We start from the raw sequence: 17,174 nt of genomic DNA, 5'->3' as shown, positions 1-17,174 counted from the left end.
AAAGAATTGGAAAAGTAAGCATGTTATAGTTCGACTTACAGAATGCCCAGCCGTTGGTCCAAAGTATCTTGAAGAGCCCGTCGTGCTGATAGCCAACACACCAAATGAATCCGCAAGTTCAGAAGCTGTGTCCGCGTCGTTGCCAGCGCCGCCGTACGAAAGTTGGCTATATTCTTTGATTTTTACAAGGTCTTGGCGAAGAAGAGGATGTGCTTGTCCGGAAGGGTGTGCCTTCTCCAGGGCTTCCTCCAGCTCTCGAATGCGAGCCCCCATGTTATGAATGATGGTGCCCTGTTCCAAAGAGCCATAACGTTGTACGCTGTGAGTAGAGGAGAAGTAGACTTAAGATATGCAAGTCGAATAAAGCGTACCGTCTTCCCCTACTCAACGGGCCCGCGTCACCTGAAAATTTCCAGTACAAACCAAAAAAAAACTTGAAAACCAACGAACCTGTGGGACAAACGTGTGCCTTGCCTCTGCGAACTAGTCATGACGCGTCAATACATGAAGCGAGAGTCGATGAACCAAGTGCTTGCCACACGAAGAACACGGGAACTTCTTGTCGCACTTGAGCTTCCGCCTGGCCAACGACATGAAAGAAGGTCCCGAATCAGCGTGGCAAGCATCCTTGCCTTTGGCATTCAGCACAAGCGACCTTCAGAGTGGTCAGTTTGACTAACCATTCTGCCTAGGACACAACACACACCAGTCCACGAGAGCGTTTCATGTTTAACTGCTCCTGCTCTGAATACACGGAGAAGATTGAAGTCCATGACATTGTCGCGGTCTCGAGTTATGGGAGACGTATCAAAAATGAGCTTATGAGTTGCAGAAGTGGCCAGTGGCAGCTCAGCAGCCAGACAGCGAAAAATTGAAGTTGGTGGAAAGAGAATGAGTCCAAAGCCCGATCATTGATCCGTATCGACAGATCCGCAAGCAAAAGTCGATCCTCGACCTTCATGAGTACGGTAACGCAGGGTTCTACTTACACACTTGCTTCCCCAAATTCTCTAAAATGGCACAAAATATGTCGGAGCCACTGGCAGTCCATAATCGTGACACATAGGCGATTCAGACACAACTCATTGTGGAGGTTACAGAAGTGGTCTGTTGATTTATACGCGTCGCCACAACGGAGAAGAGACCTGATAGGTGGTTATAGTCGGTAGTAGAGCAAAGAATCCAAATCCACCGCTCTTAGAATGCAAGCCTTACCACGGACTCTTCATCGAAACGGCGACGCTGTCGTAGAGTCTAGCGAAATCATGATGGTGAAAGGGGATAGCGAGTCGGATTGCTAGGCGGACCAGGAAAGTGGAGCGAGGGACGTCCGTTGAAGCCAAGTTTCAAAGTTTGCAGTCGGGACTTGGGGCGTTTGTCGATTGGATTGGCGCCAATGACCTACGTGAATCCCGTGAGCGGGTAACTTTGAAGAAGCTCGGCACGCGAGTAAGTAGTCCATTAGATACCAGCACCCTGTCGTACAAGATCATGTTTTCAAACACTGAGTAGCTGATTCTCTGCCGAAGTATTTAGTCCCACTGTTTGGTAGTTGAAGCCTTGAAGAAGCGTGATAAACACACAATTTGAACGATGGCATGGCCCGTTCCGCTGACCGCCACACCTCAGCAAACTCGATCACCTCAATGCGATCCAAACCTTCGCCGTAGAATCAGGAGCCTTCTCTGGGAATCGTGCTCTTTGGCGTCCTTTGGTAAGAGCAGCTTCAAGTGCGTAGTCCATCCGATCTATTAAGTATTTCTGCCCGTTGGTAATCTGAATGTCGTGTTCAGGCAGAACTGAGAAAACCGACTTGAAAGTTGGGTTGAAGCAGGTGAGCTTGAACAAGCATCGTGAGTGTGCAGTGTCACCCTCCCTCAGCCTGCATTTGAGTGTACCAGAAAGAGAGACGCGCTATGTCGGCAGGTCGTCCGACTACGCATTATCGTCTCAGAGGGAGATCTTGCTTGTGGTGGTTTGATGACCAAGTGATTATTACGTCACTCTATGGCTTGTCTCCAACCAGCATCAGGAACATGCCTCGGAGAAACGGGCCAGCCTATATCTTGGTTGACTCTCACGAGAACGCTACTTTCCCCCCCGCCGATGGACGTCGGGATCGTGCCGTGGTGCTTCTTCAGCCGGAGCCGTCGAAAATCTGAAAATGATGCGGTTCTGTTACCAGAGATTTCTGCATCGTCCCGGTCCTGAGGGGTGGACCATGATGAAAGTCAAAGAATAGGACTGACACAGTTATAAACCTGTCCTCATCGGTCCCCTTCTCTCAAAACTTTTGCCCACTCGACAATGAACACGACCAGCTACCAAAACTGCTGCATCACTCATCCTGCTCTTCGTAAGCCTCTCCTCTTCGTTGTGAGCAATGCATTTGACGCTTTGCAGATATTAGAGATATCAACGATGCTCATCGCGTTCTTCAAGCCGTTCGATTGAACATTCTCCCACTCGTGAAACGACGTTTGTCCCCTTCAGAACGTATGGGCCTCCAGAGCGGCAATGTATTCGTTTGGGAGGAATCTGACACCGACGACGGTCTTGTGCGGTGGACAGAGGGAAAGAGATGGTACAGTGCTTTAGGGGAAATGCTGGGTCGTTCACCTCTTGTCCAGGTCTCAGAGTCGGATGCGAGGAGACTGCCTGATTTATGAGGAGAAGATCGATACGACAGAAGATGAGAGGCGAGAGAAAGCGACACGAAGGTATAGCAAAAACTGTGTGTTTGAAATTCAAGGCTAATCTCCATCCCAAGAGCTTTCAAATGTTTTGAATCGCCGGAACAGATGGTCCCACCTCCACCAAAACGCAAGGACCGACCCTCAAAAGTAGATGGTCTCACCAAACATGCCTACTCTGTTACTGTCAAGCTACCAAACCACACCACAACGAGAAAATGGCATCTCGTAGCCTACTTTTCGGTAATTCTTTTTCCGATTCTGTGATGGACAAAACTCTTATACGTACTTGAAATAGGCTCGAGAATCAGCGCTCCTTCCTGTTGTGGAAGACTACCCTTATCTGCGTGCTATCGAAATACCGCGGGGAGTTTTCGGTGGACACAACGGCAGATCATACGGCGGGTGTATCGACCTCTTTCCTCGTCCGATCGAGCCACCAGATGCGTTTGCCCATCATACGATCTCGCCCAGCCAGCCGCGCGAAAACTACGGGCCTCCGTTGGCACTACAATCACCGCCAACTCAGCTTTCTTCCACAACGGCCAACACCCTTCCCCCGATATCGCCTAACGTCTATTCGGTGCCGCTTCCGCCGCTCTCCTCACTGGGCCACTTCTTCCCTAAGGCACCTGATCACTACGTCGCGTCAGCCGCGCTGTCCCAGGATGACCGTCGTGTCCTTGAAAAATTCCGTGTTATTCTTTGAACTTGGAACGATAGTCAAGTGCTCATTGTATCATGCGTTATCGATCCAGACATCTGGGATATGGTGCATTTATTTCTACGCGTGAGCCTGAGAAACCCGCAAGATTCGACCAACATACGGTGGTTCGCAAGGTCGAAGGCTCCGAGTCGGTACCGGCGAAGTTTAAGCCTCAAGGAGGGAATAATCTTTCACGCAACTGGCTGTTGTGTGGGAAATGACATGTTCGATGGACGGTGGTGTGAATCTGTCGCTCTGAGCCCAACCCCTCAGGAACAAGCTCATTTCGCCGCGAAGTCACGCATCGGGAGTGCGGTTCAGGCGCCACTAGTCAACTCTTGTCGAGCTTAACTGCCCAATAACGATGCGAGTGATATCACCACTTGCCGGGGCCGTTGGGCATTCAATTGTCTCATTGTGGCTGGTGTACTGTGCTTCTTGACATGGGACATCTTCTCTGCGCACCCATGCATACGGATGCGCGACCCAGTGTCTCGAAATTCGGGCACTAAAAATCATTTTGCTGGCTAAAACACCCCGAAACTCGAGTTTGCCTCATTTAAAGCCTGAGCCGGCCCTGAGGTGTTCAGTAGCAGAACATTTGCAGTTGTAACACCCCTGCTGACCAGCGTCGTGCACGAGTATTCAGAGGGCTTGAAAGCTCTAGACACTGGCGGCATCTTACAAAGAGCCCGCCGAACAGCACACCAACCCAACGCCCGCCGATATGACACGCTTTTTGAGCTCCACAATTTCTACCCACCGAAGCATGAGTTCGAAAAACAGATGACCTCCCAAACTGAGTGTAATCAGAACTCCTCGCAACTTCCTGACGATCCCAATGTCAGCGGAAAAACATTTCTTCCTTGCCAGACCTGGGGTGAAATGCGATCTTCTATGCGTGGGGAGAGCCTTAAAGTGTAGCGGGACATCGTTGACGCGTTGAGACGTGCGTTTTTGGTGTCGCCTCTAGTCACGTGGTCGTGTTATGATTCTGCTAAAATTATCTTACAAACGGCTCCGTGCTGCATATCCAACTCGTTTAGGAACCACCCCATACGCAGGGCCATTTCTTCCAAACATCTTGCGCAGATCATCAGCCAACAGCGCAGGAGCTTCATATGCCCCAAAATGCCCGCCCATCGGGTGTGCCGATTCGAATACGACGTTCCCGGTGCGACGAACCCAGCTAAAAAATTGAGAATATATTTGCTTAGTGAATGACCAAAAACTAAGAGGAGTAACTCGCTTGCGCGGCAGACCGAATATCTCGCCGGGGAAGTAGGTGATACCCATAGGAATGCTTGGTTGTGTCGTGGGGTCGTAAACAGAGGGAATAAGTCCGCGTTCCTGGGCGATTTCGTAGTAGATGCGGAGCGAGGCCGCTGGACCGGCACGGGAGAACCAATAAATCGATATCCATGTTAGGACTGCAGAAAATAATTGCTAAGCGAGTCATGATAACAAGAATGGAACTCACCCTCATCGTCGTCCCAGGGATACTTATCCGTCCAGCGGACGAGTTTCTCGTAAATCCAAGCGAGCAGGCCAACAGGTGAGTCAGCAAGAGAGTACCCCAGCGTCTGAGGTTTCGTAGTTTGCATCTGGAAGTACCCCAGTTCGTGGCGCTGTGTGCTCTGTGCCTGTTGAAGCCCTGCTTTTTCTTCTGGTGTCATCCAGAGAAGGGCAAACAGCATCGATGCAGAGGTGAAAACCTGAAACGGGTTCCAGCTGAATCGCGGAGGGCCAACACTAGGCCTGCGTCAAAATCAAGACTCAAAGCAGTTTGAAGCTCACACAGGGAAGTTCGTATGCCACGCTTTGGCGTGTTCGCCGCCATATTCAACAGCGAGTTTGCGAGTAATCCAGAGAATCTATCAGCTTTGGTAGTGCATATGAGGGGAAAGCTCACAATGCCGCCCCAATCTCCGCCTTGGGTGACTGAAGTTCTCTCAGTCGCCGGACATCGGACGACAAACAAAAAAGGGGAGGTAACATACCGTATTCGTTGTAACCCAGTGCAAGCATTAGTTTGTGGCAGACCTCAGCATACTGCTTGCTATTGAAGCCTTTCTTCTTTGGTGCCTCAGAGAATCCATAGCCCGGCAGACTGATCGCAACTACATGGAAGCTGGGGTGGTCGGGATGGACTTGTGCAAGAAGTGGCCCCATTTTGCGTATTTCGAAAAAGCTGCCTGGCCCTAAAAGCCATTGTTAACTCATGAAATGCTGAGTTGTATAGCATACGCACATCCATGGACAAACAACAACGGAATAGCATCCTCCAACCCGCTGCGAATATGGACATAGTGGATATTGAGCGACCCAAACCCATCCACCTCAATGTCCCGTGTGAATTGGGGTAGCTCGTCGTTCAACGCCTTCTCGTGTTTGCGCCAGTCATAGCCGTCCTTCCACCGCTTCACCAGTCGCTTCAGGTCCGTCAGTGGTGCGCCATACGCCCAGCCTGCCTCGTCAAGCTCATCAGGAAACGCAGACAAGTCGAGTTTCGCCTTGAGGAGAGTGAGGTGCTCGTCGCTAACGTTGATTTGAAAGGGTTGTTCTCCCATGGTCGGGGTTGGGAGAGAACATTAACCGGTCGTTTAAGTAAGCTCAACCCGGCTTGATCGTGACGCGGCGTGACGACACGCGAAAATCCGTCTCAAGTTTTCCTTCAAGCTATGCTTGATGTGAGTGAATGGTCTATCTAGTTGTGATTATTGGAGTTGAATATTCATCGGTATTCCGACTCGATAGATGCTATCTCATTCGACAGCAGCAAGTTGACAATCTACCAACACGATTCATGTGCGCTAATGATATCATTCCACGGCAGCGTCAGCACGATGGCAAAGCAATTTTCTGATTCGAGCACTCGTTTGTACAGTAACACGACAGGTCGAAGCCTCTATTTCCTTCAGGCTCAGGTTGTAAAACCATGTCTACGTCCAAGTTGAAGTTGTTATGTGCGTTTGCCTTTCTTTCCACTGGCATCACCCTCCAGATTCAAGCAAACGAAGGGTTTCATTGGTCGAAAGATCAAGTATTCAGTCGAGAACTTGAAAGGACTCAGGACTCGATCAATTCTGTGAAGCATTCATTAGCTCAGGTCTGCATCAAAGACAACGCAGCAATTCTGACATTCGTATCTTGCGCCGTTCCGTTTTCAGTCATTTCCTGCTTGACACTTTCTCGAATTCCAACCGCCTCTCCCGCTGCATCACCGGCATACCCATCTTCAACCCATCCGCGAATACATTGAACGCGGTCTCGTTCGCGTGCTCCCATTGACAGTGCGCTGTGATGAGATTTAAAACCCAGCGGAGGCGGGGCCGGACCGGATGCCGGGACAAGACGGCGTCAAGGAGAGGGAGAAGGTGGTCCCGCGCGATGTAGGGCGGGCAAGAGAATGGAGTGTAGGTCGGAATATATGCGATTGTGGCGTGTCTAAGTGACGGTGCTGTACTTGGAGAGAGAATGGCAGTGGCAGTTTCTTGGAACCAGGACGAGCCGCGATCTTGAAAGCGGAGGAAGAAAGTCACATGAAGTAGCGTAGGGAGGATGGGAAGGGGACGGGGAGGTATGTGGGTTCCTGAAGCTGGGAATGCATGAAATGAGAATTCAAAACAAAATTGAGAGATAAAACTCACCAGGAGAGTACATGAACGTGAGGCTCTGTAGCGTCTCTGCACAGTTCTCAACAAGCTTAAATGCATCCACATTGATGTCTGCATTCACATCGAGTCTCAAACGCACGAGCTGCGGCAACCTGGCGTTCGCGAAAAACCGACAAATGGGATCGGTTAACGTCCACAAATTGAGTTGCTCCACGTCATACTCCTTCTCCGACGCACGGTGATCAGCCAGCAAGGCGGTGGAGAATGATAGTCGTGGCGCGATTCTAGCCAAACGCTGGAAAAGGCTGCTGGGGATATTGCGTAGTCGGTGAATGTGGAGTTCTTGTGGACAGAGTCGTTCTAGCTGCGACAATATGAAGGGGTTGTCAACCAGCAGTGTCGGTACATCGAATGAGCCGTCAAGGTAGCATTGGCGGACCGACCCGAATCGCGAGAGGATATGTGTTAGCTGCTTGCCATATGTTTTGGTATCCTCCAATGACAGATCGATGACACGGAGCTCAATGCGGAGGCTCGTTATGTAGCCCACAATATGTGGTGCGTCCCGCAGAAAGTCATCGCAAGCGGCAGCTCGCAAGGTAGGTATTTTGAAGTCGGTGAATAGAGCTTGTTGGGCTGGAATACGGAGGTGGGAGGAGGCAAGGGAGCATGATTGGAGCGACTGGATGTCCTCAATCTGGTGCAGGATTGCCCAAACGAGCTCGGTTGGTAATGACATGGGGGAAGGTCATGAGAGGTATCGGCGGGTGACAAGTGATGGTCGAAGATTTCAAGTTCTCACCATTTTGCCATCACCACCCCACTCGCTCGTCCCTCTGTGGCTGCCCAATCGCAATCAAATACGGCCTCAAGGAGTCGATAACGGTAATTCTATCGCTGCCTATGATTGCAGCACTATCTGCTGCTCTAAATTGCTATCAAGCTGAGAACTTTCTCCGCCATCATCCAGAAATCTATGTCTTGTAGCCCACATTGCGCACCCAAATCCATCTGACGTCTCCTTCGAATCTCTGTCAACACCCCTCGCCTTCTTCCCATTCGGGCCATCCGTTTATTGCCTCTGACGCGCACCTTCCCCATCCGGCCATGCCCTTCAAAGTAATTCCCAAAACGGCAGTGCCCTTATGCTGACGCCTGGGCAGCCTGAATATAAGGACGAAGATGACGAGAGATGCTCTCCATTGAGCCCTCGAGCCCGCCCACACAGACCGGCCTAAATCCAAAAAGCCAATCTCCGCGACACCTCTCACCCAATTAAAATGCGCTGCTCATTCGTCTCTGTTGTCGCTTTCTGTATGTCCTTTTTTTTTTCCTTCTGCTATTCACTGATGTAAATCAGGCGCTCTCCTCGTTGCTGCTGCTCCTATGCCAGCGCCAGAGCCCGTCGCTCGCGAGATTGTGCGTCGTTCACTTCCATTTTCATTCCCTCGATGCTTATAATGGTGCAGGAACACGCCCCATTCGTCGGCATCCAGGATGTCGCTCGCGCTGTACCTGCCCTCCAGCCAAAAGCTGTCGAGGCTGAAGTAGAGACGGAGGAGGCCCGTTCATGCAGGATGTACTCGTGCATCTGGTTAGTAGCCATCTGCTTTCTTTTGTTTTATTGGTTGCCTAACAAATGGTCTCAGATGCCCCACACTGCCTGTTTATTCTTCGTCGTTTGGCTGCGCCGTTGGTCGCGCTCGTGTATCCCTAGCCTTCGCCTTCGTCTTCTTCGTGTCTATAGATCTAGACGACTTGTACCTCATCTTGGATTGTACCACTATTGTACCAACACAACAAAAATTACTTAATAATTACCCCACCCGCCTGATGGATTTCCCCACCCAACCGGCGAATAGCGCGACCCCCGCAACACCGGCGGCGCGTTCTCTGCTTCCCTCTGCCTCAATGCCTTCAGCTCCGCTTCCCGGGCCGTGACATCCGCCGCCCACGTGCCGACGTCCCGAACCGCGCCGGCTGGATCCTGCTTGAACCCGAGCAGAAAGCCCTGTATCTGCGCAAGCGAGTATTTGCCCTGCGGAATTGCCTGTGCAAACGCTTCCGCCAAGGCATCGACATCTATCCCCGGGCCGGGCCGGAACGCCATCTTGGGCAGGTCGGGGCCCGTTTTGTCCGCGCTGGGGTAGAACCGGTGGAAAACGTCTTGCAGCTGCTCAGCAGTGGCGAGGTTGTATTTGATCTGAAACAATTCAGTGGTGCAACGATGATGGGCCCAATCTGGACACACTTGCATGTCTATTCGCCCGGGACGGATAAGCGCAGGGTCGAGCTGCTCGATGTGATTTGTCTAGGCAAGTCAAGTCAAGATGCAGAAAGCAACGAAGAGGAAAGAGCGTACGGTGGTGATTAGCACTCTGCCCTCCTGGCTTGCGACCGAGTCCAGAATGTTCAGAAGACCTGAAAGCGTCACAAGTGAACGCGGCTTGAGCACCTCTGTCGGTTGGCCGTGCTCATCAAGTTGGGTGCTGTCGAGGATACGCGACGGAAACGCGCAGTCGATGTCTTCGATGAGCAGGATGCTATGCGGCGGTGTCGAGTGGAAGAGCTCGCCGAGGGTGTGATTATCGATACTGACAAGCGAGAACCAGATGGTTATTATAAATTACCAAGTTTGTAGAATTCAGCTTACCCGGGGGACGCAAGGGAGATGAAGTAAATCTCCATACCTAATTCTCCCGCCTAGAGGAATATTAGTCAGCTTAGAAATTGGCCGTCAGAAATATAGGCAGCTACCAGAGCATGCACAGTCGTACTCTTCCCAGTCCCAGGTTCGCCATACAAAAGATACCCACGGCGATGTGGATGTTGAATTAGGTACGTGCGCGGAGGCTCAAGCTCTCAAAGCTGGAACGACGGGTGAGGCAAGACGGATTGTATTCACTACGACATACCTGGAACGACGGGTGAGGCAAGACGGATTGCCTCACGTGGTCGTCCCAGTAACAACTTGTACTACGCTACGTCGCTAGTTCCAACAGTGGAACCCCAGCAAAAGTATACCACTCTTCATTATCCAGAAACTCTCTCACGTCAGCAAGTAGATTCTCCTTGATGCCTTCAGGGAGAATCAACGTCGAATATGCGCGGCGGCTTTTGGTGACGACACGTCCCCAGTTGCCAAAGTTAGTCAAATGCACGTTCACACGGGACATAGAGGCTGCAGCGTAGTGCGCCCGTGCAGCCTCGATGAATTCGAAGATGACAGACTTGTCTGATGTGTGAATGAGGATGGTGATTTGTGGGCCCTGACAATGATTAGATTAGATCAGTCAAGTAAAAAGATGTTAACTTACTCCAGCGATGAGGTTAGCTTGCACCCAGTAGTTGCGCCATCGGAATCTAACAATGAATCAAACTTGAAAATTAAAAGATATCGTTTTGACCGACCTATGAGCACTCCCAGCACGCATTGGTAACGCGTGAATCTGGTTTGCAGTGCTTGGCGTTGAGTTCCTTGCACGGCGGGACCATCCTGCATCTGGCTGCCTCGTCGATATACAGAATTGGGCATTCTCGCTCATGATGCCGTCTTGCGCTTGAAGGTACTCGAGAATCCACGTGTAGCTGAAGTCCCCACCTTCAAACCACGCGGTTACCAGCGATCCAGACTAAACAAACTAGGGTTATAAGATCAAAATATTGCTTTGAGACACCTACGGTATCGTTCAATACGATAGGCGGAGGAACCGTGCGGGACTGATAGAAATTCCGTGCCTCCTGAATGAGCTCATCGAGAACGCCGCGTTTGAGGCTCCAGACCTGCAACGTCAGTCCGTTGTCGTCGACATACACCGTAATCCAGCGGCGGCGCCAGAAGAAGAGCTCTGGATCCCATGCCTGCGTATAGACTGCATCGAGGTAGCCGTCGTGACTCCGGAAGGGCACCTCCCGGTCCGTGATCCGAGTGGTGTCTTTGGCAACAACGGTAAAGGTGCGGAAGCGAGACCCCCGCCAGACGTTGTGGTGCTCGATATATGTCGAAATCTGGCGAAATATTGGTGAGATGGAGGGCACATAGCAGATGGTTGTCACTTGCCCATTCATGTGAGATATCTGCACGAGGAAAGTGGGCCTGCGACGTTCACAACTCCATAAGCAACCTGTCTGAGTCTTGGATCATGACACTTACATTGACCTGGAAGACTGCAGGCCGGTTAAGTGAGAAGGAGAAGGGAAGAGTTGTCACGAACAGCTTTTGACGAATTCAGGCACTTTGAGAGCCAACGCGCGTCCACTTATTATCAGTTAGCCTCCATTCTGTTCCACACTGGAGAGCCAAACCACACGTTTCCATGACGGTCCCGAGGAAAACAAAGCGCAGCAGCTCCCCGCCTTGTGGATGGCTGAGGACATACTCGAAGAATCGTTTGAGGGACAACGACGAGCGGACTAGCAGTCGGAGGAGGAAAGTCAGCCGGTTGTGTTGGTGGGCGATGGTCGTCGTGGGCATAGCAGTTTAAGCACCCGAGTCATGCCAACACGAGGATGCGTTCAATAACTTGAATAAGCGCATCGAGCGCTGGTCTCTGACATACAGGCGCTTCTACTACCAGCGCTTTGCCAGCGCTTAAGTTACCTTTCGCGTTCCGTCACACCCGTGTCACGCCGGCAGTTGTTTTTTTACACCGAAAAAACAGACACCGGCTAATGCACTCTCTGCCCTGACCATGGGAGAACAACCTTTCCGAATCCAAGTCAGCGACGAGGATCTCGCTCTCCTCAAGGCAAAACTCGACCTGTCCGCGTTTCCTGACGAGCTTGACGAAGCAGGCTGGGCATATGGTGCCCCACTAGCAGACGTGAAGCGACTGGTGAAACGGTGGAAAGACGGCTATGACTGGCGCAAACACGAGAAGGCGCTGAACGACGAGCTACCTCAATTTACACGGGACATTGAGGTGGATGGGTTTGGGTCGCTCAACATTCACTATGTGCATATTCGCAGCGAGTTAGCGGATGCTATCCCGCTGTTGTTTGTCCATGGGTGTGCGTGGTATACATCCTCTATAAAAACATCTGACGAGTATGATTTAGGGCCAGGCAGTTTCTTTGAGATACGCAAACTGGGACCGCTTCTGGCAGAAGTTCAACCCGACCACCCTAGCTTCCATGTCGTTGCGCTCAGTCTGCCGGGTTATGGATTCTCTGAGGCGCCAAAGAAGAGAGGCTTCAAAAATAAGCAGTACGCAGAGGTCTGCAACAAGTTGATGCTTGCCCTGGGTTATGATGAATATGGTGTGTCATTTCCTCCTCTCACGTTCGGCCGCTCACAGAATTGTAGTCACTCAAGGCGGAGACTGGGGCAGTATTGTAAGCTTCCTTCTGCTTTACAATCCATAACGCATTCTCTAGATTACTCGCAAAGTCGCCGTCGAATATGGCGGCAAACACACCAAAGCGTGGCATACCAATATGCCAGTGTATGCGTTGCTGCAATTCGGCTTCATTATTTTCCCTCTCATGCAATTTCAGTGTTGGTCCACCGGAACTCAGCTGGAACCCATTCCACCTGTTCACCTCCGCGTCGATGTTGTTTGCTCTTTTCTCGATGACAGCAGAAGAGAAAGCTGGTTTACAACGGGCACAGGAAATGCAGCGTAGTGGTATGGGATATTTCCATATGCAGAGCACGAAACCACAGACGCTGGGGTACTCTCTTGCTGACTCACCTGTTGGGTTGCTTGCATGGATATACGAGAAGCTTGTAGGCTGGACAGACAAGTACCCTTGGGATGACGACGAGGGTAAGCTATCATTACATTCTCGAATTTCACTGACTTGTACATGGCAGTTTTAACCTGGATATCGATTTACTGGTTCTCTCGCGCAGGACCAGCCGCGTCGATCCGCATCTACTACGAAATTCATGAAGAACGCGGGCTCATTCCCTCTGTTTACGACCCCACAATACATCCGAGCATCCTGATGGGCGTTACCTACTTCCCGGGCGAATTGGTCGGCCTGCCTCGCAAGTATGCTGTTTCTTCCTTGTCTTTCCTCAATACTGATTCTGTCTCAGCTGGATCCGTCGTACGGGCAAGATCGTGTTTGAGTCGTCTCATCCAATGGGAGGGCATTTTGCTGCCCATGAAGTGCCCGCGCTTTTGGCGAGTGATTTGCGCAAGATGTTTGGAAAGACTGGGCCCGCATTCGGCGTGGTTCCCAAACGAGTGGGATACCCATCCTGAAGTCGTCCTTGAAATATGAAAGCCATTCGTACGATATTCATCTGAGTGAACCAACGCGACCACGTGATTGCAGCGCCTGAAGAATCGCGCGTCACGGATAAATGCACCCTCAAGTTTATCCGTGTGCGAGATTTCTCGCATGTCTAACGGTTTTCCTAGCGGCGTCGACCGATTGCCAAGTGCGTCATTCGACGCGGGTCCGAAGCCGCAACGGAGTTCTGATAGTCTGGCACGGTATCTGCTTTTATGATCTCACATGATCTCACGGTTCAGCGAGTCAGCTTTAAGTTCTCAAGCCGTATTTTGAAATTTCGTCTCATGCTCACATGTTGCTCGATCCAGGACGACCCAACCTGCTGGGCTCGTCGGCGGGATGCCGCAATTATGCACAGGCACGAAAAAACGAGTTTCAATGTGTGTTGAGGTTTTCAATTGTGATCAACTTCATCGACATCATCTAGCTAAGGGTCAATTTGGTCTCTCTGGGATTCCCACAAACCTACTTGAAGCAAGTTTCAATCAACTTGAATGCGATTTCGCTTGGCCATAAATCCATATGTATTGGGGCATGAAGAAAATGACCCATGTCGCGGACAAGCGTGGGTGGTCGAGCATTCGACGGCCCCGGCAACTATGCCCCGGCCAGACTGAACAATAGTTTGCCATGCATATGGTCCAGGCTCAGAACACTGGTTTCTGAGTAACGCGCGTTTGATGTCTTCCCGTTTTATATCCACACTGCCGTTGGCGAACGTGCCCTTTCCCCACACAACAGCCATTTTCGTGGGCAAAACATGCTTGCTTGAGGTTTAATTAAGCCACCGGCACCGACTCGGGGCCTTCGAATTGTGAACTCGTGAATAAACATGGGAACTAACACTGCCAGACCGTCCGCTTCTCCTATGTTAGCGTGTTGGGATTTCTCAGGCTTCCGCCCACAAGTCTAGGCGACGATCCTCCATTCCAGATGTTTGGAATCAAGAGCGCACGCCAGCGGTTGCTTAAGCTCAGATAACAACTCGAAATTTCTCGAGGACACGACGGTCGTCTTGAGACAGACCGGGAACTGATGCGATAGAACAATCTCGTGGCTTAGGGAGGAAGCAGCCTAGTGAGGAGAGTGGTGGCAGTGGCACCTTGAATGTTATGGTGGGCGACATCGGGGGAAGGGTGATGGAGTCTGTGGTGTTATAGACTCGCGTTGGAGGTGATTGAGGAGACCGTGACAACGGAGGCCCGCAACTGTCGCGCGAGACCGCGCGGTAGTGAAATGCATTTGGATGCTCGGTGGGACGGGGAAAGACGTCCAGGCACCCGCCGCCGGCGTATGATCTGCTATTGTGTCCCCCAAAAACGTTCCGCGGTATTTCGATCGCGCGCAGATAATTATAGTCCTCCACAACTGGAAGCAATGACGCCTCGTGGGCCTATTGCGAGAGTTAGTACTCTCCGGTCGCATTGAATCTTGGGCGGTACCGAGAAATAAGCAACAAGATGCCATTTCTTTATCGCAGTCTGGTTTGGCAGCTTGACTGTGACTGAGTAGGCATGTTTGGTGAGCCCATCTATTTTCGTGGGTCTGTCTTTACGCTTTGGCGGAGGTGGGATTGCCTGAGATAGGTCGGAATACTTGAAAGCCCTTTACAACGTCAAATTAAGATGAATTTGAAAAACATGGTTTTACTGATCATTTGTACAAACCTTCGTGTGGCTTTCTCTCGCCTCTCTGCCTCAGTTGTTTGGACCTTCTCTTCATAAATGAGACAGTCTCCTCTCATTCGACTCTGCGACCTGAAATATATTTAGCGCGTTGTAGGCCTGGTGTGCTGCCATGAAACTTGCCATCGTCGACCTTCTGTCCATCGCAACAGACCCTCCTCAGAGTCCGATTCCTCCCAGACAAATACGTTGCCGCTGCGCAGACCCATGCGCTCTGAAATTGACAGACGCCGTTTCACAATAGGTAGTATGTTCATTCGAACAGCTTGCAAAACGCGATGAGCGTCGTTGATGTCTCTGATGTCTGTAATGCGTGAACTTCCTTCTCACAAAATCAAGAGGATGCCACCTACGAAGACACGGATGAGTGACGCTCATGTTGCTGGCGCCTATTTCCCAGATAGATTTCTGAGCGAGTTCGGTCAGCGAGGACTAATATCACTGAGCTGGATGAACTTACTTATATCCGAACCTTCTATTTTTGTGTCAAGTTGGTCGGGCTTGCATCATGGACGCCGCTCCTTAGAATTGGGACTACGGATAAATCTTCGGTAGCCATATGAATTCCTGCGGCTCCGTTTGGAGAAGCTTCTACGGCGCGATGGCACCGAACGGTGAGGAAAGTAGCAACTGCGTGAGAAATCAATGCATTTTAGGGACTGAGCTTTGTCCGAGGAGTGTCGTTCCTGGTTCAATTTGCGGGTGACTGGGTCGCTGCTCATTGGCATGCAAATTGGCGTGCCTGGGATGGTTTGGGAAGGAAGACCATCCGCTGACATAACACAGCTTTGTCAGCACACTGTTTGACGATGATGATCATGATCATGAACCTATGAGGACCCGAAGTACTTAAACGAGACACAACTGGCTTCATGCCCAACGACAGTAATCGACAGGCCACGGCATCCGATGCAAGACAGGTTTTGGCCAACAACAAAAGTGTTGTTTGCTCAAGAGCCGCCTTCTATGGGCCTTCTCGCTCTTTCGGATTTCTCAAGCTGATGGCTCTTCAAGTGTGCTTTTGAATATACCAAGGTTTCTCAGGCGCTAGTGGGAAAGACTTCGCTGTTGATGCATCGAATGCGAGGGCGGAAGTTGTGTATAGAACAACTTGAAGGGAAGAGAAGAAACATAGCTGCGTTCATATCTTTTTCCGCCTTTCCGGGTCTCTCAAGTTCTGACTATACTTACAACCCTGGGTTATATCTAATCTGCGAAGAAAATTCATACAGTCGATTTGGCTGCTACTTGAGGTTTTCGTACCACACCACCCAGCATTCATTTCTACCCACTAGTCGCGCCTGGTCGTCTGTTGTCTCTGTCTTGAATGCGTTGGTTCAGCTCCAAGAATTGAGCTAGTTGGCAAGTCAACTGTCCTGTGTCAACCTTCTACCGGATTCCTTCTTGCTAGTGGCATCTCTTGAAATGGCCGCAAGCCCAGAGCTCAACGACAAGTGGGACTCCTTCCTCCAGAAAATACCACAACAATCACCCACATATATTGTCGACTCTGCCTCTAGTCTCACGGCTCCACGCATTCTAGATATATGCAGTCAGGACAGTAATCCTTGCACCTCCGACACTCTACGAGTTCTCCTGCTTTAGCTAACCGGATTTACTTAGTCTACAAGGGTATTCAAGCGAGGGACCCAGTCACCTTCCGTCTGACGACGAACAGAGCCAGAATCACACGGTTTCACTCTTTCTGTGTTTTGATGTCTTTTTCTCGGATGGCATGATACGGCATTGTACCACTGACTATCTGGGTAGCATTTTATCATTTGCGCTAATGCCTTCAATTTCGACCTCGTCAGGACCATAGTCACTTTTCAATATTTCTCCTCTGGACTAGCATTCAACCACCGATCGACTACATAGATGCGTGTTACAGCATGTGCACTAGGAGAAGACTTTTTCGAAGACGAATGTATATATTTAGGCTAAATCTATGTTTTGCGAATCAAACTACGGTGATTTTGAGTGGGCTGGCAACAGGCTACGACACTCCTTGCTACGCTAACTCAGCAGAATCTTTCTTCATCTTAGTCACACATCAGTCACGCCTCACTTTTTTTCCTCCCCCATATCGTTGTCAACATTCACTGTGACTGTTTCGTGCATGCTGTCTTTTCAGGGGAGCCCGGGAGTACAAGTCTCCGCAGATGCAGTTCATGAGACTTGAATGTGTCAGCAGAGCCAAACTTCTGAAAGGCGTGGCTTCGGCGTG

At 50.7% G+C, this 17,174-nt stretch overlaps 6 protein-coding genes across 6 annotated transcripts; 2 read left to right on the top strand and 4 right to left on the bottom strand.

Annotated features, from left to right (window-relative positions):
• Positions 1-2,307: 2,307 nt before the first annotated feature.
• Positions 2,308-3,402, top strand: MIND_00627200 (uncharacterized protein; the record flags this gene model as incomplete). Its single annotated transcript, XM_037363015.1, has 5 exons — positions 2,308-2,356; positions 2,404-2,584; positions 2,631-2,720; positions 2,771-2,936; positions 2,992-3,402. The coding sequence occupies 5 exons, from the start codon at positions 2,308-2,310 to the stop codon at positions 3,400-3,402; spliced, it is 897 nt and encodes a 298-aa protein (XP_037220936.1).
• Positions 3,403-4,407: 1,005 nt separating this feature from the next.
• Positions 4,408-5,969, bottom strand: MIND_00627100 (EHN domain-containing protein; the record flags this gene model as incomplete). The annotated part of the gene is made up of 6 exons (XM_037363014.1): positions 4,408-4,829; positions 4,880-5,151; positions 5,197-5,273; positions 5,312-5,340; positions 5,400-5,600; positions 5,651-5,969. The coding sequence occupies 6 exons, from the start codon at positions 5,967-5,969 to the stop codon at positions 4,408-4,410; spliced, it is 1,320 nt and encodes a 439-aa protein (XP_037220935.1).
• Positions 5,970-6,569: 600 nt separating this feature from the next.
• On the bottom strand, positions 6,570-7,755 carry MIND_00627000 (uncharacterized protein; the record flags this gene model as incomplete). Its single annotated transcript, XM_037363013.1, has 2 exons — positions 6,570-6,997; positions 7,050-7,755. 2 exons carry the CDS (start codon positions 7,753-7,755, stop codon positions 6,570-6,572), a joined length of 1,134 nt encoding a protein of 377 aa, XP_037220934.1.
• Positions 7,756-8,296: 541 nt separating this feature from the next.
• MIND_00626900 (uncharacterized protein) lies at positions 8,297-8,830 on the top strand (the record flags this gene model as incomplete). Its single annotated transcript, XM_037363012.1, has 3 exons — positions 8,297-8,330; positions 8,377-8,435; positions 8,486-8,830. 3 exons carry the CDS (start codon positions 8,297-8,299, stop codon positions 8,828-8,830), a joined length of 438 nt encoding a protein of 145 aa, XP_037220933.1.
• MIND_00626800 (Mitochondrial chaperone BCS1) lies at positions 8,827-11,490 on the bottom strand (the record flags this gene model as incomplete). The annotated part of the gene is made up of 14 exons (XM_037363011.1): positions 8,827-9,219; positions 9,268-9,327; positions 9,379-9,610; positions 9,670-9,719; positions 9,774-9,875; positions 9,932-9,992; positions 10,041-10,285; positions 10,334-10,379; positions 10,428-10,648; positions 10,698-11,024; positions 11,077-11,112; positions 11,170-11,183; positions 11,231-11,274; positions 11,327-11,490. 14 exons carry the CDS (start codon positions 11,488-11,490, stop codon positions 8,827-8,829), a joined length of 1,995 nt encoding a protein of 664 aa, XP_037220932.1.
• A 2,745-nt stretch (positions 11,491-14,235) lies between these two features.
• MIND_00626600 (uncharacterized protein) lies at positions 14,236-15,325 on the bottom strand (the record flags this gene model as incomplete). Its single annotated transcript, XM_037363010.1, has 5 exons — positions 14,236-14,655; positions 14,705-14,867; positions 14,930-15,019; positions 15,071-15,251; positions 15,301-15,325. 5 exons carry the CDS (start codon positions 15,323-15,325, stop codon positions 14,236-14,238), a joined length of 879 nt encoding a protein of 292 aa, XP_037220931.1.
• Between the last annotated feature and the right edge of the window lie 1,849 nt (positions 15,326-17,174).

The sequence above is a fragment of the Mycena indigotica genome (assembly GCF_014461135.1).
Source record: "Mycena indigotica strain 171206Taipei chromosome Unknown Mind.scaff0005, whole genome shotgun sequence".
In the NCBI taxonomy this organism is placed as follows: Eukaryota; Fungi; Basidiomycota; class Agaricomycetes; order Agaricales; family Mycenaceae; genus Mycena; species Mycena indigotica.
Note: the sequence above shows the minus strand (reverse complement) of the source record. Positions and strands in the feature narration are given on the sequence as shown.